At 40.6% G+C, this 24,339-nt stretch overlaps 1 protein-coding gene across 4 annotated transcripts in view; it reads right to left on the bottom strand.

Moving 5' to 3' along the window:
• The window catches only part of LOC128019562 (dedicator of cytokinesis protein 9), a 64,923-nt gene that overhangs the window by 28,137 nt on the left and 12,447 nt on the right, over window positions 1-24,339 (bottom strand). The window contains exons 1-15 of one of the 4 annotated variants that reach the window (XM_052605620.1): window positions 23,100-23,503; window positions 19,828-19,944; window positions 12,889-12,978; window positions 9,676-9,758; window positions 8,675-8,744; window positions 4,382-4,477; window positions 4,159-4,293; window positions 2,827-3,001; window positions 2,565-2,617; window positions 2,407-2,481; window positions 1,966-2,106; window positions 1,675-1,887; window positions 834-956; window positions 485-567; window positions 126-248 (exon numbers count right to left, since the gene is read on the bottom strand). In XM_052605620.1, coding sequence (XP_052461580.1) covers window positions 126-248; window positions 485-567; window positions 834-956; window positions 1,675-1,887; window positions 1,966-2,106; window positions 2,407-2,481; window positions 2,565-2,617; window positions 2,827-3,001; window positions 4,159-4,293; window positions 4,382-4,477; window positions 8,675-8,744; window positions 9,676-9,758; window positions 12,889-12,978; window positions 19,828-19,944; window positions 23,100-23,282 — 1,760 coding nt within the window. In that variant the 5' untranslated portion in view covers window positions 23,283-23,503. Of the gene's footprint in view, window positions 1-125; window positions 249-484; window positions 568-833; window positions 957-1,674; window positions 1,888-1,965; window positions 2,107-2,406; window positions 2,482-2,564; window positions 2,618-2,826; window positions 3,002-4,158; window positions 4,294-4,381; window positions 4,478-8,674; window positions 8,745-9,675; window positions 9,759-12,888; window positions 12,979-19,827; window positions 19,945-23,099; window positions 23,504-24,339 lie in introns of those variants that run through there. The other 3 variants (XM_052605619.1, XM_052605623.1, XM_052605622.1) reach the window with 3 other exon arrangements.

The raw sequence follows: 24,339 nt of genomic DNA, 5'->3' as shown, positions 1-24,339 counted from the left end.
AGAAGAGAGAAAAACAACACCATCTTTCTTGTGAGCTGAACAAGAGTGTGTACAGCATGGCTCTGCAGGTCATACAAACACTAAACACCTGAAACACTACAGAGTGTTATGATTGGAGAACTGACTTCCTGAAGTCTGCCAGCAGTCTGAACACGTCCTCGTTGGAGAGCTTGTTGGCGTCCTGTCGGTAGAGAGCGGAGAACCGAACGCTCTTGTCCACCGTCCCAGAGGCGTCCCTAAACACCGGCCTGAGAAACAGACACAAAGCTCACCCTGCCGCTTGCCATTTTTCCTCTCGGGTGAAAGAGATAAGAGCGCACACACAGACACACACATCCTGCCAAGATCATCTTATTGCAAAGATAAAATTTAAAATCTACAACCGACGCCCTCTTCTAGAACAAAAACAGTAAAGCAAATATATCAACATTATTGATTGTACTCATGTTGCTTTTGTTTCTCATGAAAGGTCAGTGCGTCTCACCTAGCGGCCCACGCAAACGGCATTCGGTACTGACCCAGCCGGCTGCAGGATATCTTAGCGCTCTTTAAAACCTTCTGAGCAGCCTGAGGAGAGAGGAAAGAAAGAAAGAAAACTTGCAAAGCATGCCATTTAAAATGGCACTGTCTAAAGCATTTCACATTATTTCGATCTGAATGATATTACTATAACACACCCAGAAGGGAATGAGGGCTAGTATATCTGAGTATCTGATCCAGAAACCTGAGAGCTTTAAATACACTCGCCAACATCTGGATTTATCCACATTTTTTGACTTTTTCCAGAGGCCTAAAAGTGATGATACACACACACACACACACAGCAGTGGTACCTTAGCAGAGTCTGAGTTCTTCATGTAAGGCTCGGCACAATGTGCTATTCCTCCCTGTAAGACCTTCTCTATCCGAGCGACCAAGAAGATGTCAGGGTGCGGAAAGGTCACCGAAAACACTCCCTATAGACAGACAAGATTAGAAATGTAAAAGATTTTCACAAACAAGGGTAGGGATGTTGAATGTACACTAGGGTTTGACATCATCAATACTTTTAAAATGAAATGACACTTTTATTTCGCAATGATGCATTAAACTGATCAGTAACAGTAAGGGACTAGGGGGAAATAAAGTCTCAGTTTCCACAAAAATATAATGGATAATATGAAATGTTTCTTGAGCAGCAAATCAGCATAAATCGGCATATGATTTCTGAAGGAATAAAGGACATTTTATAATATATTAAATTTATTTTTGTATTTTTATTCATATTTTTATTACAATTGTAATATTTCATCCACATTTCCCTTCATAAATCTATTTTATAATAGGAAAAAAAAAATGACTCATGACCTTAATGAAATAATGTCCCTAGTGAAACATTTAATTCAAGTGCCATTTAAGCATACAATCATACATTCTTTATTAACTTAACTTAAACTTATTTGCTACTTTATACATTTGAAATAAACAAACATGCAAAACAACTGACATTTAAAGGGTTAAACTCCTGAAAATAAATAGATTTTTGGTGGTTAGTATCAGCACTAATGTTAAAGAGAGTGGGAAAAAAACTATTTTTTTTGTGAAAGTATCTTTTAAACCATGTTTGTCCCTGTAATACTGTAAATGGCTTTTGTTTGAGACATGAACCAACAGCAGGTCTCAGCTGCTCCTCACCTGTCGTGGGAACTGAATGGCGCTGTCTGTCAGGCTGTTGGCTGTGTGTTGAGCTGCTTGTGCACTGTCTGCCGCTGCGGTGCTGTTCTGAGCTCCTGACGGAGGAAGCAGCGCTTTCACAGACGGATGGTTCATATCCACATGGAAGTCCGAGGAGATCTTACGGCCACTTTGAATATCAAACAACGACAGAGAGACGAAGAAGGGCTCAACCTGTAACACAAACCAGTGCAGAAACTCTCAGATGAAACAAGACGAAGGTGGTTTACTATAGACGGTAAGGTAAAGTACGTTAGTGGTTGGACCCTCTTCGTTTTCCTCCACACAGCTCTGCAGGTTGAAGGACAGGTCGTTACAGTTCACCAAGATTCGCTTCCCGAACTTTTCCTCGAAGGGCTTCACATCTGGCTCAATCCCGGATAAATCCAGTTTCTGCTCAGTGAAGTGGAGGGTGAGATGAATTATAAGTTCATGAGATTCATTTATAGGCATATTTAATTTATTTACACTAGCATCCAATAGTTCGGGGTCAGTAAGATTTTAAAGAAGTCTCTATATCTGCGATGCAAAGCTTATTTTTTTTAAATAAAGTTCTTTTGTTACATTACAAATGTTTTCTAAACTTCAGTGTACATTAGTGTACAGTAGTGCACTTGTATCTTCAGTGCTGTGCTCGTTTAGTGAAGAGGGGAAAACACAAGCTTCTGTAATATTTCTATTTTAGTGATGTACCTGTAAGTCTGGGTCCAAGGTAAAGAGTTTTAGCCGTGTCTCATTTCTCATCCTGCTCTCGATGTCTCTGGCACTCTGGAAGAACAGAGCAGAGAGATATCAGTCAAAACCTTCACAGCTTTTTGATTCGATTCGGTTTCTGGACAAGTGCGACCTGCCTGAAAACTGTCCGTGCTGCTAGAGGAGTGGTCGCTTTTTGCCTGGTCATCATCTACAACAGAGACAGACAGAAGAAATCAATGCACCCCACAGTAACTCTCTCAGAGGCACAGTCATGTCTCTTAGTCATTGTGTATACAGTCTCTCCCATGTGTGGAGGTCTGAGTGGTTTGTGCGTTTGCCTCAGGAATGTGCATCTAAATGTGTCTAAAATGAGCAGATGACTAAGGGTTTTGATCATCTTTACACACACACACACACCGTCGTGTAAGTCTCCGTTCCTCTTCTCCTGCACGGCGAGCTCAAAGCTGCTGTTGAGGATTTTGTTGAGGGTGTTGATCCAGTCGTCCATCTCGCTCTCAGAGTCCGCAGCCAGAACATAGCCGCTCTTATCCTGCATCTTCAGCTCGAACGCAAACCTCCGCACACGATTGTTCTGCACACAAAGAGTCAAGGGAATGGATTCATTGCATATAAAAAAAAAGTTCATGATTAACTCACACGATGATACATTTGCCACGGTAAAAACCACCGCAAGCTTTTTCTCTAGTAGACCACTTTGGAGGGGTATCATGTATGTGATTAATTACATCATCTGTACAACTTTAATCATGCAATCTTGTAAAACCTTCTCAGAAGCCTGGGAAAGAAGTGAGATGATTTCCATATGGAGGAGGAGAGATTCCCAACCCTGCCCAGGGCAGTTCTTACAGAGGGGTTAAGTGTCTTTAAAGGGATGCGTTTAAAAACATAAGAGCAGGGGCATTTAGTCAGGCAAAGACAAACAGAGAGAAATGAAGGAATCCAACTATTTTCTCTCCATTTGAGTTATTTTAGTATCACTGAGATATACATATATTATTTAAGGTAAAGGCATTTTTGGGGTTTTAGTATTTGTTAACTATAATAACCCCAGTCTGAGTAAAAGTCAGTGCTCTCTTGAGGCAGATATGGGGTGAGGAGGTGAGGGGTGTGTCAGAGGTCAGAGGTCAGAGGGCTAATTAAACAGACACAACTCATTACAGATGATGACAAAGCGACGCATGTACAGTAGGGTGTGACGCTGACCGTACCTATGAGTGATTACGGCCACAGGTTCCAGGAAATTCCTCACAAAAATAGCTTGGGGGTTCGGCGGGGGCCGTAGTGCTTTATTTTTGGGAGTGCGTGTTGAAAATTCACTCCCAGAGAGAATGCTTATCAATTATCATAACACATCCTTCACTCTCTCCTTTCTTTGCCTTCTCATCTTCTCAGTACTTATTATGGAAATAATACACTTACGTGTGCACTGAATATAATGCTTTATGACATTTAACTGCTTGTCAATTGCAATTACATGAAAATGTTTTATAGTTTAAATTTACATTAAATGCTATTAGTTGAATTTAACTGTTTTTTTTTTTCATCCAACTTAAGCATACTTAAGTTATACTAAACTTAAACATCTTTATATGCAATTTCCTAATTCCTTCTATTGTCTTTGAAATATGGTTAAAGTGAATGCCAAGCATTTATAGTAAAGTAAAATATACTTCAATACCATGAAGATTTCTGAACGAGAGAGGTTTGTGTTGTGTGTGTTGTGCACACCTGCAGCACTCCCATACAGGAGTCCAGGAAGATGGTTCCTTTGGGCTCTTTGTTGATCTTCTCGTCCTTGTAGAAGTTGAGATTATATGATCCATCACCCAGCTGCGTCAGGTGGAAATACCTTCTTTTGAATGACTGCGTGAAAAAAAGAAGAGTGTAAATGAGACATGAAAAACAAACACATGCGTAGACATAACATCTCCTCAGGAATGAAAAGTCTCACCCTCATGGTGACGCTGATGGCGCTGTTCATGTTGCCCTTATGTAGCCAGCCCTGTTTAATGAGACCACCCTTCTGAGAGCCCAGAGAGGCCGTGTCCTTTAAACACACACACACACACAAGAAATAGTTTTGTGATGGCAGTCCAAGGTTTGTCTGTTTGATCCTGCAGTAGAACAAAGTGGGAGTCAAATAAGGAAAAAAGAACAGAATCCAGACCCACAGCTGAACAGAACCTCAGATAAACCTGATTCAAAGAGTGCTACAGAGCCTCTCATAACCTGTATTCCCGTCTCTGGACGCTCACATGAACATAGTATCTGAAGACCTGTAACTAAACTCACAGTGTCCATTATTCAGCATCAGCTTTCACCTAAAGTGGATGACAGAAGAAACATAGCCGAAGTCTTCATGATTTTACTCCACCCAGTCCCTCTAGGATTTGGAGATCACTATTTTATTTCCAGAACTTGCTGGAAAAACAAAGCAATATCATCCATGATATTACAGGCCAATAAAACCTAATTCTTCATTAAACCTTGTCGAATGAATGCCAAAACAATTACAAGCATAGACCAAATATAGCAAAGCTACAAATAAAATTCTAATATTAGTTTTCAGGCACAGAAATGTAATAATTAAGTGTAAAATACTACTTCATTATGTAAATTAAATATAGATTAATCTTTGAATAAGTTGTGTTTTATTGTTTGATTAACATTAAAGACACATACAGCAGCAGTTATTTATAGGCTGCTGTCCCTTTAAGACCAGATGCACGGATGCAATATAATGATACACATCCAGTTTCTTTTTGTTTATGTTCACTTAACCATCTGTTTAAGAGAATACATGCTGAGATGGATATTTTGAGATAATTTTGTGTGTATGTGTCCATTCACGGACAAGGATACGTGAAAGAGGATTCTGTGTGTGTGTGTGTTCAAACAACAGCACGAGTACCGAATTGAGCTCTCTTTAGCCTCTTTTTGCAATGATGGTTTAAAATGCTTGGAAAGACTTGCACATGCAAAACATGTACAAATGATTAACTATGATCCATTTCACCCCTACAAGTGATTGAACAATGCAAATCAATGACACAATAAGCCAGAAGCGGCGGGTGATTTTGTGAGCCCTGTTTTTATCAAGCTTAACCAGCAAGACTTGATAAGGCAACTTCATCATAAAAACTATATAAGCTTACAGTTTGGCTGGTGACAATCTTGCTATACTGGTCCACCAGCTAGTCCGGCACCAAGCAGCTTGGACAAACGTACTGGTATAAACAGTTTTTTTTGTGAGAAGCATCGGTCCTGACACTACAAGGTGTAGAAGAGAAGAGAAATGGCCTAAAAGAACTTTTAAAAACAATAGAAGGTTAAACTTTAGTACAATGGGTCGGTTCGTCTCTGAATCATCAGTTAAACACTCCTTATTGCTTTACTCTTGACACTCTGCAGATATAAACAAACCACACACACAACAGCATTTTACAGATGAAATGCTTGTGTTGTGATTGTGTGGGTGGGCAGAGGGAGTCTGGATGCTTCATAGACCTCACGGAGCTGCGTTCACTCAACACTCACACACACACATATCTGAGCTTTCCAGTCAGAATGACTGTACAGTCTTGGGCCAGTCCAGAAATATGAGCAGTGTTTGCTTATGCAATTTATCTTTGATGATCTAACAGCAGCTTTCAAATACATGAGCAGAATTTATATTGAAATGCCATGAACAATTTAAGAAAGAGCATACATGGTGCAGCTCTACTCTGTCTCTATATATTGGTCGGGTCTTTTCTTCAACATAAGTCTCCGGTATTTTTTATTTACTATTTTACCAATTTTATCATCCCTGCAAACTTGCTAATTATTTAACACTTATGGTTAAGGATTTATTAACAACAGTTTAAATATGAGGACTAGTAAAAGCGATGCTTAGCTCGGCAATACAAATAAATGTTAACATTCAAGAAAACAGCCTGAATGATTCTGATAGGCTGTGATATAAAATCTTAATGTGGCGAGCTGTTATGATTAGCTGTGTTGTGTGTTAACTGCGATGCCAAAACACACTCATTATCACAATATCGTTCTATGAATAAAAAAAATCTATCAGCAACAAAATTAGACAAATTAGTCTAACGGGAACTTAGAGCTATTCATGGTCCATAGAGGCCAAAAACTCAGCATAATAACAATTATACTGCCTTCTTCAAACCTACGACCTGACTTACATAACAGTCTGTTATACTGCACGCATTTGGGCTAAAATAAGAAACGTGACTCAATCTTGAGTGGGAAGCTGATAAGTAGAATTAAAATCATGAGCAGCATTCATGGAAAGAAGAATTCTGGGAAGAGGAAGGCAGGAGGCTGTTAGGTCAATGGATTTGGCTATGTCCATTCTGGGAAAACCTGGAAGTCTGATCAACTCATAGGACAGTTAATGAAATAGAATTTGAAAAAAGTATATATGAACCTGCCTTAAAGGTTCACAGTTTCAGTTTAAAATTGTGACATACAATGTCATAACATCTTGATCTGAACAAAAAAAATTACATCTGTTTAATATAAATGAAAAAGTTCTTACAGGATTCCTAAAGAAAACCAAATTAACCAATAAAACAATAAAATAAATACAGATGTTGATCCTTTCCACTTAGATGTCACAGGTTTTTCAGTTTGTATTTATGTTCAGCGTGGAAACCGCGATGAAACTGCAACGCAATCACCACCCCATACTGCACAAAACGCCCCCAAAATGAGAGAAAGCTGCAGTCTCCTACATCCCACGTCGACCTGCCCCGAGCGAGCCCCTCTTCACGCAGGACATGGCGCCACCACAATCCAAAAGCCCAAATGACGGCATGCTTCAGCTTTGTACACCGAACCAGAAACAGGGACAATTCTTTCATCCTCCATTACTAGCAGCGAATAGTGATATAAATGCTAATGTTAGTGGCGTGCCCTAATGTTAGTATTTCCTCTCACTCTTGCTGTCGTTCAGAGATGAAGACTGTCATCTAGCGGCCACGATGTAAACTCAAAACAAAACAACTTTCATGAATCTTGTATGAATTTTTTATTTTTTTTAATATCAATATTCAAAAAAATTACTGTGATATTCACGTGTATCCATATTTTCTTACACCTCTAGTCAAAATTATGACCCTATTATTAAAATACACAATTTTAGTGCATAGCAGAGGTACACTGTATTCTATAAAGTGAGCTTTACAGCATCTGTCGCACATAATCCTGTAGTATTTATTAGAGGGCAAACATCACTTATTTCTTTAGTTGCAAATAAATTAAGGTTTTTGAGGAAAACATTCCAGGATTTTGCTCCATTTAATGGACTTTTTGCAGTCCAAATGGCAGTTTTAATGCATCTACAACATGCTCTGCTCAACTAAAAGCCGAGGAATAAGAGTCTTATAAAAAATATAAAAAATGTATATACTTATTTATTTTATTTTATTTTTTACCACAAATACCTTTAGACCTTTAGCCCGTTGGCCACCACTGAAGTCCATTATATTGAGAAAAATCCTGGAATGTTTTCCTTAAAAATCTTAATTTCTTTGTGACTGAAGATAAAAAGACATGAACATCTAGATGACATGGGGGAGAGTACATTGTCAGGAAATATTTATTTTGGAAGTGAGCTAATCCTTTATGACTGATTATAGTAGCTATGTTTCCATCCAAAGATGTGAAGTTAACTTATGCGCAAAACTTGAATATCGCATACAGCATTTGCGAATTCCATCCAATGAGTCAAAGAGAACAAAAACATCTCTTCCTTGATAAACTTGCACTAAATATCTAAAAAAAAAAAACTAGGAGAAGCCACTGAATATAAGAATTTTCATATGACATATAAGACAGTAATTACACAGAAATACTTTGATGACAGACTTTCCTCAGGCATTTCAGGATGTCCAAAACCACATATAGATGCTGTGAATGAGATCGGTCTGCTGGTTAGTCAGTTTATCCTGTCTCATAGTGCATTTCAATGCACATTTTGGAATTTATTCAGTAAATGTCGTAGTTTGTGCACGTTTTCTTATTGGATAAAAAGTTTGTCCTACTCAGTTATGCGCTTAAGTTATTTATGTGCAGTTTTAGAATTCATGCGCATCTTGGCATTTCCATCCAGCGTTTTTTTATGGGATAATCCAAATTCGCATAAAAATAGGTGCATTAAAACATAGCTACTGTTAAGAGTTCAACAAGAGGGTCACAGTGCTGAGAGGTGTGTTTGTGAGTGTATTTGACTTACCTCATCTTTATCCACATCTTCATCCACCTCAAAAACATGCTGCGCTAAATGATCAGGTCTGGACACTTTGCTGTGTACAAAACAAAGCACAAATGAACACAGGAAAGCAGCACTTGCATTAATTGTTTAAAAGTTTGGGGAAGCATTTTTATTTTGTCTTCTTTTTTTTATAAATTGAGATTTTTATTTTATTCTCCAAGGATTAGCTTGACAATAAAGACCTTTACAATGTTACAAAAAATTATATTTCAGATTAGCTGTTTTTTAGAATTTTCTATTCATCAAAGAATCCCGAAAAAAGTAATAATTTACAATAAAATAACAAACAATTATTTTAAACAGTAAAAAATATTTCTAAATATTACTGTATATTTGATCAAATAAATGCAGCCTTGGTAAACATAAGATACTTCATGTACTGTACATAGAAAAATGACAGACAAAACTAATATCACCTAAGAAAAATATTTTAATCTATATTTGTGACATCTTTTTTACTACTAATACTAATTTGCTTGTTTGGAATTTATTTTCATCTATATTTGTGTCTACATGAATTTCATACCTCTCTGTTCAGCTTTATATAATGATTGGTAATGTCTTTCTAATGAAAGTTTTTATGTTTCTTTACCAGATAATCAGATCTTGGCTGCAGGCTCATCCTGCTCCACACGTCTCGTTAAAAGATTAAAAAACATCTGGCCATTTAAACAGTTACTAAAGGCCTGTGTGTGTGTGTGTGTGTGGCAATGTGGAGATGATGGCCTCACTCACTGTTCCTCTGCTCTATTGTTACCCAGCAAAACACATTTCCTGCTCTCACCAACACAAACATCTTTCCAAGAGCTGACAGTAACACACACACACACACACACACACATACGCACACACACAGAGCAGCCTAGGAGCACATCGTAACAATGATACCCTGCAGTCCTCGGTCTTTACAGCTATAATCAGTCACAGGCTGCAGCATGTCTCGCTCTAATAGAGGTTCTTACTTGGGAAGCTGACGGAAGTCACTGGAATAATCCTCATATTTGTAGTTGACGACATGCCAGTCAGAGATGTAAGATTTGATGCACTGTAGGAATAAACACAATAGCATTAACATCATCAGCATTGCCTTTGGCATATACAAATTGAATAATGATTGCTCACAGAAAATCTCTTTATTAAAAGGACTCAAATAGGTGTTTTGAAAGCCAAGGCTACAGACTAACTTGACAGGCTAAGCAGTGGTGCTCAAGTGGGAGATGCGGGTTCATTCCTGACTTGCAACATGTCCTAGATTCATTCCTTCTCTCTCTGTCCATGATGTCCTGTCCCTTCTCTATACTGTCCTTACATTAAAGAAAAAGACCCTAGGAGTCAATGTGTAAATTTAATTTATGAACCAGTTTACTAAAATAAATAAAAATAAATAAAAATAAATCTTCAATATTAAGTAAATTATTTTTCCTTTTTCTTTTTTAAATTAAATGTAATTTTATTTTATTGAATTTTCAGTGCAATTGTAATATAATTATATTATTTTTATTGAAATAAATGAACATTAACTGAAAAAAATCACTAAAAATATAACTAAAAATAACTAAACTAAAAGTGAAATAAAATAAAAATTAACATTCAATATTTTTTTTAAAAAAAGGAACTAAATTTATTTAAAAAAAAACTGTCAAAAAAAAACAACAACCAAATTGCTTTAAAAAAACTGGTTTGATTTTATGTCAAATATAAAAATAAAAACTAATTCAAAATAATAATAAATACTATGCAATGCAATGCACTTGTTTTGACTCTCGATTGCAATAATAGAGGGGAAAGTATTTAAGGGGCTGAAATGGGATCATAACGAATCACAAACGGGATTCAAACCTGCATCATTTGCCTGAGCACCACAGCTTAAATGATCTGGAGCATGAGTGTTAACTGCAACCACATCCTTGACTGCTTTTCTCCTTTCTGACTTGAATGCAACAGCATTACTATTTTTGAGTAGCTGTTTTATGCAAAGTCACCCTGCGCTTAAAAAGATCTCATTTATTCCCTCAATTCTTTGCTCTCTGTCCAATCAGATTTTTAGGAAGAGGGGAAAGAGATGAAAGGCAGGGGCAGGAAAACCCATTTCTCAACAGTAAATTTGGAAAAAGAGTGGAACAGAAGGAGCACTCAATATTTAAACACACAGCATGAGATCATATTTGCACAAACCTGATGAAAGTTAAAAACACACTCATGCACACTCCAGCAACAATCCCTAGTAAGATGCAACATTTTATGAATCATACGCACACTAGACATAAAAGCTGTTACAGAAGAATTATGCTAATTTCTATCGACCTCATCAAAATAAGCATTTAAATATCATCTTATTTATAAAATAATTAATATGTATATGCATTTTGTTATTCAGCATACTATTATAAAGATCTCAAGTGATGTATTTGATTATTATTTCAAACATCAGGCTTTATGGGGTTAATGTGTTATGTAAATTATACAGTACATGCATTTTATTAGCCGTCCCTTTTGAGGGCAGCTTCTCGTGTGGACTGCAGATGAGATGAAGCTCGCTAGGTTTAGAAATCTCATGTTCAATCAATTGGACTGGACAGCAGCCATGTGTCTGCCAGTAACATCAGTGTGTGTGTGTGGAGTTGAAATAGTTTGGGAGTGTCCCGTGGGTTTATACCTATCTGGCAGTGAGTGTAATAAAGTGGGAATATCTGCAGAACAATGGAGCACTATTCTCCTCTCAGCTAGGAGGGAGTGTGTTACGTGAAATGAAGGTCAATCTCGAAACAAAGTCCTCTCTAGAAACAACAGAGGAAATCCTCTGAGTGCAGTAAGTGTGTGTGAGGAGGTCAAACGCTCAAATACTGTTCAAGAATAATAGGTGCCACGCTCTTCTGTCTTACACACACACTCTGGACGACTGAGAAGGTAAAATATCAGTTCAATAAATGTGAGACAGTGAAGTTGTCGTTACATTGGAAGTGCTCTGTGTGTGTGTGTGTGTGTGTGTGTTTGTGCACATGTGCCTGTGTGTGTAGGTCTGTGTGTGTGTGTTTAGGTCTCTCTCTCTCTCTCTCTCTCTCTCTCTCTCTCTCTCTCTCTCTGTGTGTGTGTGTGTGTGTAGGTCTCTATGTCTCTCTGTGTGTGTGTGTGTGTGTGTAGGTCTCTCTCTCTCACTGTGTGTGTGTGTAAGAGTCTCCCTCTGTGTGTGTGTGTGTAGGTCTCTCTCTCTCACTGTGTGTGTGTGTGTAAGAGTCTCCCTCTGTGTGTGTGTGTAGGTCTCTCTCTCTCACTGTGTGTGTGTGTGTGTGTGTGTGTGTGTAAGAGTCTCCCTCTGTGTGTGTGTGTGTGTGTGTGTGTGTGTGTGTGTGTGTGTGTGCGTGTGTGTGTTTGTGTGTAGGTCTCTGTGTGTGTGTGTCCGTGTTTGTGTGTGTAAGAGTCTCCCTCTGTGTGTGTGTGTGTGTGTGTGTGTCTCTCTCTCTCTCTCTCTCGGTGTGTGTGTGTTTGTGTGTGTAAGTCTCTCCATCTGTGTGTAGGTCTCTACCTCTGTGTGTGTGTGTGCAAGTCTGTCCCTCTTTTTTGTGTGTGTGTGTGTGTGTGTGTGTGTGTGTGTAGGTCTCTCTCTCTGTGTGTGAGTGTGTGTGTGTGTAGGTCTCTCTCTCTCTGTGTGTGTGTGTGTGTGGGTCTCTCTCTCTCTCTCTGCGTGTGTGTGTGTGTAGGTCTCTCTCTCTCTCTCTCTGTGTGTGTGTGTGTGTGTGTGTAGGTCTCTATCTCTCTCTGTGTCTGTGTGTGTGTAGGTCTCTCTCTCTCACTGTGTGTGTGTGTGTGTGTGTGTGTAAGAGTCTCCCTCTGTGTGTGTGTGTGTATGTGTGTAGGTTTCTCTCTCTGTGTAAGTGTGTGTGTGTGTGTGTGTGTGTGTGTGTGTAAGTCTCTCACTCTCTGTGTGTGTGTGTGTAGGTCTCTACCTCTGTGTGTGTGTGCAAGTCTGTCCCTCTTTTTGTGTCTGTGTGTGTGTGTGTGTGTGTGTGTAGGTCTGTGTGTGTGTGTGTGTGTGTGTGTGTAGGTCTCTACCTCTGTGTGTGTGTGTGTGTAAGTCTGTCCCTCTTTTTGTGTGTCTGTGTGTGTAGGTCTCTGTGTGTGTGTGTGTGTGTGTATGTGTGTGTGTGTGTGTAGGTCTCTCTGTGTGTGTGTTTTACCTCTTGCACAAACAGACTCTGTGCCTCTCTCAGTGCATGTGGAGGTATGGAGGGGTAGAGCGTCCGGATCTGTCGTGGCAGCATACACACCTGCAGAAAAAACACTGTTGTAATCAAATCGATACGATCTATAATCACAACTATACAACACCTGACTGATCCAGCCACCTCCAACAAATCAGAGATGGCCACGAGAACTCAAGCACTCAGAAGTGACACAATCGTATTCCTTTTAGATGTTCCCTTTTCAAAACATTGATGATTTATTAATAATAATCTTACAGTGTTATTTATTTCTTATCACATCTTCATTGATAACATGGCGCAAATTTGAGCTCATGAATACTTCATTTGAGCACCCAAAAATTAAAAGTGCCAAATTGCCAATACCAAATTATATTGTATTATATATTTAACACAGGGCCCTCTGACTTTCATTGCATTTTTTCAAATGGTCTTCTTTTATGTTCCACAGAAAAAGAAAAATCATAAAGTTTTGGAACGACATGAGCTTGAATTTTCACTGTTGGGTGAACTCAGAATCACAGCTCTCATGACTGACACTGAAACTGTTATCCCACTTTGGTTGCTCAAGCAAACAAATACACAGTTTCAGTGTGACTTTTTGTTCAGTATAACTCTATTTGGGAGTTTTCTCATGAGAGAAACACTACAACTGGACAAACAAAGCAGGCAGGATGAACTCAAGCAGGTTAGGGAGATTTTCAGAGCAAAACTCCCCAGCCTGACTCACGTCCGCCAGATCCGCACGACTCAAACTGCCAGCTTCAGTGCTTATGGACAGACAGTCTCCATCCATCCAGCCAATAAGAGCTTGAAAGAGGACAAGAGTGCTGCATGAACTTGTTTAACCAATCAGAACTCTCTCTCACACTCTCAAAAATAAAACACGATACTGCAAATAATTCAAGAAAATTAACCTGCCGATAAATAAAATATTATTATTTTAAAAAATAATAGAAAATACGTATTAAAGATACATAAAATGATAAACTATATTCTCCTTTAGCAAACAGCATTTTTTAAGTATTTTATTTGACAATTGAAGGTGTGTCATACGCTCCCGAGCCTAATATTTAGGGTCATTATCATTTAACTAAAATTAAAACCATTAAAAACATTTTCATTACTTGAAATAAAATAAACACCAAATTAATTAAATAAAAAAAAACATTCAGTTTAGATTAATAACTAAAACTAAAAACTAAAACTTTATATAAAAAAAAAAAACTATATGGACATAAAAATAAATTAAACACAATAAAATTACAAAAAACTTTACTATAATTAAAATGAAAGCAAAATAAGTAAATACAAATAAAATCAAATTTAAAATATCAAATTATATTTCTATATCACTGATACCAATATAACTAATCTAATTAAATCAAATATCTAATCTTCATAATCTACTGAATTTTTGGTGATTTGGTGACAAATTCACAATGTTTTGTCATCACTCATTTTTCATTATCCTTCTTTATTTTTCATGAACCCTGAACAAAGTCCAGATCTGAGATGAAATGTATAAATGACTGTCCGTTTACCTCAAATGCTCTTGATGTTTTATATTGAGAAGGAAAGTGTTTCTCTGTGTGACCAGGATCAGTGGTTCTCAGAACCAGCGGAAAACAGCATTAACAGCATTCCAAAGAAAAATAAAAACACACAATAGAGCCCTCCTGTTCCCAAACTTCCCTTCCTGAAGCCCTCACTTCCTCCTGGAGAGATGCTAATTGCAGCGGGTGAGAAGCAGACTGAGGACACTGCCATAGTCTCCCAGGAGCCATGCTCAAACTCCCAAATACCATGAGCACATCACTACAGGACAGCACTGTGTGAGTATAACTTTAAGAGCTAATGAAGATTCACCAACCTGTCCTCCAACCAATACGCTCGTATAGGTCGTCTGTCCTTATCCCAATTCCTAAAGACCCATCAGAGCATATACTACAATTGCATCCCTGTCGGCAAAAGGTTGTTTTGATATTAATGTTTTGTTCACTTTTATTTGCACTCTGGTTTGTGTTTCGTGTAGTTCAGTTGGTAGATTATTGCGTTATACCTTGATATGTAATCATGCTATCATGGGTTCGATCCCAGAAAACGGACGTGCACGTAAAATATATAAGCTAAATAATTCATAATTTAGCATGATTTCTGTGAGGGTTAGGTTTAGGGGTGGGGTTAGGTGTGGTCATTTGAACGAATAAGCCACCTAGTAAAATATGTAAGAATTACTGTGAGATCGGTGTAAAAAAGTCCACACATTGCAATTAAATAAACGTGCGTTTTGATTGGTAATGACGTTATACGTCATTTCATGACGACAGACGCAACGTGATACTGTCATTATTTTTACGCCCACTAGAGGCCACTTAACTTTAAAACGTAAATATAGGTCGTAATTGTCACGGTTTTCGCTGCCTGAAGGAATACGGAGTCGAGGATAAAAAGAATAAGGCTTTTAATATATCCAACACAGGGGATATCCAACATGGAGCACAGAGGTAGACACACGTAAGTAGCAAGTGGTCACAAGTGAGGACAAGTGAGCACAAGTGAGAAGACCCGACAAAACAGAACTGAAGGACAAGGCTTATGTACAACAGATAATTGGGGAAACACAGGTGGATGGAATCATTAAATTAACAGGGACATGGAACACATGAGGAAGATAATGGACACACCTGGGAACTAATCAAACAGGGAAAGACAGAAACTGGGTCACGGGCAAAAACACATTAAATGAGTCCAGGTGTGTGACAGTACTCCCCCCTCCCGGTAGGTGCGTCCTCGCACCGTAGAAACAACAGGGGGAGGCGTAGGTGGGAACTTGGGAGGAGGTTCCGGTGGAGGACGGACTTCCAGGAGGGGGCCAGCAGACAGGGACCACAGAAGGAGGAGCCAGGGAGGAGACGACGGAGGAAGGAGCCAGGGAGGAGACAGGAGCAGGAGGAGCCAGATGGTCCACCAGAGACCAGCCAGGACGGAGATCCAAGGTGGAGTCGACGGCGGGAGGAGCCATGGTGAAGGAGGGGTCGACGACACCAGGGGGCCGACAGGCGGAGACTGCACCGGTGGGTGAGGAGCCCAAGATGGAGCAGCACAGCCGCAGAGCCAGGGGGACGTCGAGGTTCCGGAGGGCCTAGGTGGAGCAGAAGGCTCAGGCGACCAAGGCGGAGGCGGGGTCCTGGCAGACCGATGTGGAGCCGGAGCGACCGAGGATGGAGGTGGAACCGGAGGGAAGGAGGAGCCTGACAGAGCCGGAGGGATGGAGTGACGAGGTGGAACCAGAGGAGTGGAGTCCCGAGGCGGCGGATGGTCGACGACTGACCAAGGTGGAGCCGGAGGGACGAGGGAGCCCGGTGGAGCAGGTGGGATGACAGGCCACGGTGGAGACGAGGGAGCTAAGAGCCAAGGCGGAGCCGCTGGGTCGAAGGACCGAGGAGGAGTCCAGGGCTCGGAGGCTGGAGGCGGAGACAGGGCCTTAACACGCCAAGGCGGAGCTGGAGACTGGCAGTCCAGCGGCGAACCACCGCGCCCCGATGGCGCGGACTGAGGGTGAGCTGCGGGACTGACTGGCACCAGCAGGGATGACGAGGAACTGGCTGGTCTAGGAGGAGGAGAGAGGAGAAGGATGGGAGGAAGGACAGGAGGATCAGGACTGGACGGAACCAGCGAAAGAGAAGTAGAGGGACCAGCAGGTTTGGGAGGAGGCGGGAGAGGGAGGCTGGGAGGGAATACAGGAGACACAGAAGATTCAGGGCTGGGCGGAACCAGCGGTGAAACAGAAGATTCAGGGCTGGGCGGAACCAGCGGTGAAACAGAAAAATCATGGCTGGGCGGAACCAGCGGAGACACAGAAGATTCAGAGCTGGGCGGAACCAGCGGAGACACAGAAGATTCAGAGCTGGGCGGAACCAGCGGAGACACAGAAGATTCAGAGCTGGGCGGAACCAGCGGAGACACAGAAGATTCAGAGCTGGGCGGAACCAGCGGAGACACAGAAGATTCAGAGCTGGGCGGAACCAGCGGAGACACAGAAGATTCAGAGCTGGGCGGAACCAGCGGAGACACAGAAGATTCAGAGCGGAGCGGAACCAGCGGAGAAACAGAAAACTCAGGGCTGGGCGGAACCAGCGGAGAAACAGAAGATTCAGGGCTGGGCGGAACCAGCGGAGAGACAGAAGATTCAGGGCTGGGCGGAACCAGCGGAGAGACAGAAGATTCAGGGCTGGGCGGAACCAGCGGAGACACAGAAGATTCAGAGCTGGGCGGAACCAGCAGAGACACAGAAGATTCAGAGCTGGGCGGAACCAGCGGAGACACAGAAGATTCAGAGCTGGGCGGAACCAGCGGAGACACAGATTCAGAGCTGGGCGGAACCAGCGGAGAAACAGGAAACTCAGTGCTGGGCGGAACCAGCGGAGACACAGAAAACTCAGGGCTGGGCGGAACCAGCGGAGAAATAGGAAACTCAGGGCTGGGCGGAACCAGCGGAGAAACAGAAAACTCAGGGCTGGGCGGAACCAGCGGAGAAACAGAAAACTCAGGGCTGGGCGGAACCAGCGGAAATGGAGCAGAGGAAATGACTGGAGGAGGTAGGAGTGGGAGACTGAGAGGGTATACAGGGGAATCAGGGCTGGACGGAACCAGCGGGGAAACAGGAATATTAGGGATTACCTCCGTAGACCAGTCCATCAGATCCAGAACTTGCTCCATATGACTTTCAGAGACTGCATATAGCTCACCCTCAGTCGCAGGAGTGTGGGCAGGGCTTTCCTCCACGCCCTCGATCTCCACGAGGACTCCCGCGATGCACAGTGTTGCCGGCTCACACACCTGGTCAGTCGCGCTCTCGAGTTCCGGCTCCCTGTCAGTGAATGGCTCGGGCTCTGCGGCTGCGGTGGGCTCTGGCTCCGTGTAGCGAGATGGTGGCTGGCTGGTCTCTGGGTCGGGAGTGGGACTGGCGAGATCCTCAATGGGGCAGATGGTGAAAGATGAGCCATTTCTCGCCAGAGTCCACTCCACGAATGCGGCGAAATCCTCTCGAGGACCATCTTCGGACGACAACGCTCTGCATTTGGAGTTCAGGCTGGTGTTGTAGAAGGTGCAGAGCGCGTTGTCCGGGTAGCTGGTGGCATAAGCTAATAGAATAAACTGTCTGGTATGGTCCTCGAGAGAACGTCCTTCCTGCTTCAGCAGAAGGATGAGGAATTCGGGACGATAGAGGGGATCCATAGAAACACTACAAAACAAAAAGACTGAGAAAAAACGAAAGCAAAACGGAGGGAAAGACGCGGTTTTCTACTTTCTCTTTTGAGGTCGGGTCTTCTGTCACGGTTTTCGCTGCCTGAAGGAATACGGAGTCGAGGATAAAAAGAATAAGGCTTTTAATATATCCAACACAGGGGATATCCAACATGGAGCACAGAGGTAGACACACGTAAGTAGCAAGTGGTCACAAGTGAGGACAAGTGAGCACAAGTGAGAAGACCCGACAAAACAGAACTGAAGGACAAGGCTTATGTACAACAGATAATTGGGGAAACACAGGTGGATGGAATCATTAAATTAACAGGGACATGGAACACATGAGGAAGATAATGGACACACCTGGGAACTAATCAAACAGGGAAAGACAGAAACTGGGTCACGGGCAAAAACACATTAAATGAGTCCAGGTGTGTGACAGTAATAAGGTGCTTGCACAAACGACCTATATAGTCGTTTTTTGTTGGAGGACAGGCTCAGATTCACTCAGTGGTTGAAGACCTGGGTTGGTAACCTTAAAGGTCACAGGTTCAAGGCAAGCTCACAAAGGGATACAATGGTGTGATGTCATTTTCAATTTAGTGCAGATTCATATTGGATTTCTTACTGTTCGCGTTTTTATTACTGATCGCGTTTTGGGCGTGCATTATCCTATCGCGTCTTTTGGAGTATCTATCTCATACATGAGCGATTTTAAGATGCCGTGTCAACGCAAAAGAATGAACTCACATAAATAAAACAGTGGACAAATCCGAAGACCCCGGAGGCGGGGCAAGCCTTACAATCTATTTTACAGTTTTTCAGGATCTCTGAGGATGTGTCTGTGAGCCGGCCGCTCATAGATCAGGATGGACAGAGCCTGGTGTCATGAGATCTGTGGCTCAGGTCACAAAGTCTCATTGTTCAGAGATTAAAGCTGAAATGTGTCATATTTCAATGTTACTTACTGTCCCAGTCGAATGTAGAGAGACAATGATAAGTAAACCATTAGTAGGTTGATGTTCTGAGGAGTGCAAACACTGTGGACGTGGGACCGGTTTCACCGGCTGTGAGTTAGTTACAAATAAGTAATGTAAAGGGTTAGTAATTTACAACTTTACAACTATTAAATATATTTGAGTTGCACCATCAAACTATGTTACTCAATGCTATGTTTCATATAAACTAAATATTTCTGAAAGCCTCTGACCAAGAGTAACAACTTGAATGAAATATCTGACTGAGCTGCATCAAGAAGCTCATGTTTCACCTGAAAGACTTCAATCCTGTAAATATACACGAAAAAGTTGACATCTACACTCATTTACATTTTAAGAAAGAGAACTTTATGTTACTTTAACTTTGTTAGTGGCTCTTCAACACAAAACACTGTTTAACGTTTGTTACGTGAGACAAAAGATAGAATTAAAGATGAACTGAGATGAAGATGATCTATGTTCATGCATTTGAAGGTTGATTCATTAAAAAGTCCTACAAAATTATTTAATAAAAGAATAAATAATTATTATAAAGCATTTTCGTTTTTGTTTTTTTCGCCAAAGTGCATCCAGAATTTTTGGTTTCGTCTCAGAATGTCCATTTTGGTGCATCCCTAGATACTACAATAAAAAAAACTGACTGGAAAGTCACAGATGTTCTGACCTGGAAATCCTCGAGAGGAAACTGCAGCATGTCCCTGAGTCCATCGCTGAGGATCTGAGTTTTCCTCTGCACCAGCACACTCTCATAGTCCAGAGGCTCCACCACACGCGGCTTCACCTAAACAAACACACACACACACACACACACTCAGCACATCTTACAGATATAACACTACTAACACTCCAGCATGTTACAGGGTGATGCTCATGTTTACTAATTAAAAGGAAAAATAGTGATAAAAAAACTGATTTAGCTTATGAGGCAATGGGTTTTCTGTAAAGTGCCATACTGAAATACTACTCCCTGAAAACCTCAATGAGCAAGACACTTCAGATACATCATTGGGATTGTACCTGTTACTTAATAGACTCAATATTATTTAATGAAAACACTGTCAGGAGACTCCAACTAACTCCCCCCAGCCCTAATAAGAGCTCAGGAACAGCGACAACAACTTTCCCTCTGACTTTTTCCTTTAAATCTCTTTCTGTAATAAAATAAATTAAATAATAATAATAGAAGAAAAACATGTTGGACAGTATGATAATTTTGGATGAAGTTCTTAGTTATATGTTTCCACTGATATAATATAGAAGGAATCTAGGAGTGTGTGTGTGTGTGTGTGTGAGACTAAGTGAGATAACACAGTCCACTCACACATCTGGGAGTGATACTGGCAACATGACCTCAGATGCAGATCTCCAAGGAGACGGAGTTGTTTTGATGATGATATCATAACCAGATAGACCAATCAAAGACTAGAATCTCACACAATCACCATCTTCACTGACTGTACAACACATTAAAGCCTTCAGACGCCACATAAAATAAAATGATAAAATAATCATCAGCCAGTTCAATCCCTGCAGAGTGTGTGTCATGAGCATAAGTCAGGCTAAGCCAGGCTCAGTGGAAATATGTGCATGTGGCGACATTTCTTCAATATAATATTACATTGCTTCTTGCTTACTTTTCAACACTTTCCAAGTGACATACAGGTATGTGATGCTAGGAATGTGATCAGTTTAATCAGAAACAGATTAAGGGCAATTAAAATTGTTAATATTTGAAAATGACGTATACATCACCTTCACAAAAACCTATCCTAAACCTAACCGATAGTGTAAGAACACAAGCAGACGTGAAACAAAAATACATTTTCCCTTACAAGTCTATGAACTCTTTTTTTCCTGACTCATGAGACTCGTATCTGACTTCACAAGTTCATTGCTGTACCAGGTGTGCTACAGAGCAAGTTTACTGTCACTTGCAAGTTATTTTACTAATCATACACATTGGTCTTAAGAGGTCTTAGCATAGTATTGCGCAAGATGCCACACAAAAATAGGTATTTATTACTCAGTAATGTCCCCTGTAATCAAAAGTTGTTGGAGGTTTACTATAACTAGTGTTCATTCCAGCTGGAAACTGTGGTGAATTATATACATACGTACAGTTTTTGGAAGTTTGCAAAAATATAGGAAGAGGCATGTTTTTTTACACTTAAAATTTGCACAAAGAAAAGTAAAGTAAAAAAGCTAAATGTAAAAAAAAAAATGTATTTAGATGGAGTATTGTATGTCATAGCATGTGTACAAACACAAATGGGAAACACACACACTCACACACACCTTTATTTATTCCTGGGAACATGAATAGGACAATGTTTGCACAGTTGTGTTGTGTTCAAAATGGTAAAATTGTTATTTTAAAATTGTTAAGGTTAGGCTATAGATTTTATAAATAGCTGTATACAGAAACAAGAGAGTCTGTTTTAATGTCCTCATTAGTAAACTTTTAATGTTTTGCTCTTTAATGTGTAACTGATCAGAAATCTGATATCAGTACTCAAGAACAGCTGTGTGAATCTGTGTCTATTTCTTTACACTGTTTCTGAAACACCCAGACACACTCCAACTGGACACAACAGACCCACAAATTTCAGCAAACAGAAAATGTGAAAATTTAGAACAGCAGAATATATAAATTGACCTAAAGACATGCACGTGAGCTTCTGTGATCTCCACATGAATCATCTCGGCACATTCATCTCTCTCTTCTGAGGAGCAGAGCACTCTCCACTTTGAAGCAAGAAAACAAAAAAAGGCTGAAAGCTGAGCTCAACTCCTTTGTGTGTGTAGCAATAGAAACACAGGAGAAAGATACAGTATGTGCGCGTGACAGTCGGGTGTGTAGAGGTGTGTTTGTGTGTGTGTGTGACGATAATGCTGGAAGAGACATTTGAGAACTTTTTAACCCTTCAAAACCATCATGATTCCTTCCAGGTACGCTACTGTTTAATAGTTTGAGGTCAGTATGATTTTATTTTATTTTTTATGTTTTCAAAAAGTCTCACCAAGGCTGCATTTATTTGGTCAAAAATGCAGTAAAAACAGTAATATTATGATTTACAATTTAAAAATGTGAATATATGTTAAAAATGTAATGCATTCCTTTGATGCAAACCTGTATTTTCAGCATCATTTCTCCACTTTTCAGTGTCTATCATTATTGCTGAAAAAAATTATATTGTATTGCAATTACACTGTCAAATCTAACCTTAACCCTTATCTCACCATTAAACCTGACCTAAACCAAATCTGAGCCTAACTTAAACCGTATCCCACCGCAGTAGAAGCAACGGTTTATAAATCCAACATGAATGAAATCAGTACATTGTACCTAACAATTATAAATGACTTATTACACAGTAGTTAAAGACACCTAATCTAAAGTGGGGCATAAATGTCTTATTTAAAGTCTTAATTTGTTTCTTATTTAAAACTTATTTTAATCAGTTAAATCTTGCTGAACCCAAACCCACACAGTTTCATACAGTAACATATCAAATGTATATATCACGGTACTGTATGATCTTCTGACACCATCACTGTACCATGACACCTCCACAACACTTTCTGGAAAGACTTTTCAACCTGATCCAGTTTACAGGCACTAAATGGCTAAATCCATAACTTTAAAAAGACAGACCGAGTCACATTAACAGCTGGTCACCAAAAAGCTGCCTGGAAAACACAAATGACTTAAAAAAATCAAATGTTGTCTGACTATCAATGTATCACAACTGATTAACCTTTAAACTACCATTCAACTCAGTCAGACTATCATAAAGCTGTTTAAAAAAGGCTGTTCTTTACTATAAGACAAACAGGAGACTGAAAAAAGGATTCAAAGAGATCGATTAAACCAGCAAATTATTCCCTCATTTAAAAAGCAACAAAAGCGTCTGAGGTCAGACTGACATCACTTACCTTCCCCTGAGGACCCGCACCGTCCTGCTCTTCCTCCACCACAGGGGGGACATATTTAAACTGCTGGGGAGACTCGATCACCAGCTCTTTCTTGGGCACTTTGCCCGTCTTGCCCTGCATGACTACGAACTCTCCACATCCAAATCTGTCCTGTAGAACGTGCAGCTGCGCTCCTCTTGACATCCAGAGAGCAGCCAGATCTCAGCATGACCAGCAGCCCGCTGCTCTCTCCAAAACACACACTCACACACTGGACACAAGCCTCACCTCACGCTCCGACTGAAGACAGACGCCCCTCCTACACTCCAGAGCCCACGGGAATCACCATACACTCACTCACACACACACACATTCCTACCCCCATCAGACGCCTCATGGGATCCACCTGCACGCTAATCACACACACACACACACATATAGACACACACACACAGTCCTTCTGTGGACTCTTAACAGTGTGTTTGGGTTTGTTTTGTGTGTGTGTGTGTAATTCCCTCTCAGCAGATGAATAAACATGGTGTGTCACAGAGACAGGAGGACACACACATCAGCGGATGACAAGGTAAACAAATCAAATACTTGAGTGAAAGTGTAGTTTCAATAATAAAATATCACTCCAGTAAAAATGCAAAAGTTGCTCACTTTTCACGGCCGAGCTCTGAGTCAGTCACAAAGACTCAATTCACAAACCAATCATTCATTGAGATCTTCAGGTTCTTTGATAATAACAAGCCCATCTATGAATCAGACATTATCACGTCTAGGAACGCGTTCAGATGCTTGAAAAATGTTCAAAACAAGTGTAATACAAAAGGAAAATACTCCACTGTAGCCATTCGTTTTGAAAGCTGGTGTGTCGAGATCAGTGTTGACGTTATCCTGAGCCCTTTAACCTCTAATAACACGCTGTAGTTCATAAAGGATGGGACGTTGGTAGTTTTCTTTAAGCTGTTCATTTACATTCAGGCCCATGTGGACAGTAAAGAGTGTTTCTAAACTCTCTCTCAATCCTGCCTGTAGGAAAGAACAACTTCCAGACAACAATGGAAAAAAAAAGAAGAGCAAATGGCTTCTTCTCCTTAGAAATATCGCTGTGGCGACCCCTGAAGGGAAAAGCCGAAAGAAGAAGAAGATACTACGACCTAAAAGTATGTACTTTTTTTGTGAGGGAAAAGTACATACTTTTGAGTGTGTAGCAAAAGAGTATGCACGCTCTGGGACATACTTCGATGACGTCATG

This window comes from Carassius gibelio, chromosome A9, assembly GCF_023724105.1.
Source record: "Carassius gibelio isolate Cgi1373 ecotype wild population from Czech Republic chromosome A9, carGib1.2-hapl.c, whole genome shotgun sequence".
Classification (NCBI taxonomy): domain Eukaryota; kingdom Metazoa; phylum Chordata; class Actinopteri; order Cypriniformes; family Cyprinidae; genus Carassius; species Carassius gibelio.
The sequence above is the reverse complement of the archived record's forward strand: the minus strand, read 5'-3'. Positions and strand labels throughout refer to the sequence as shown.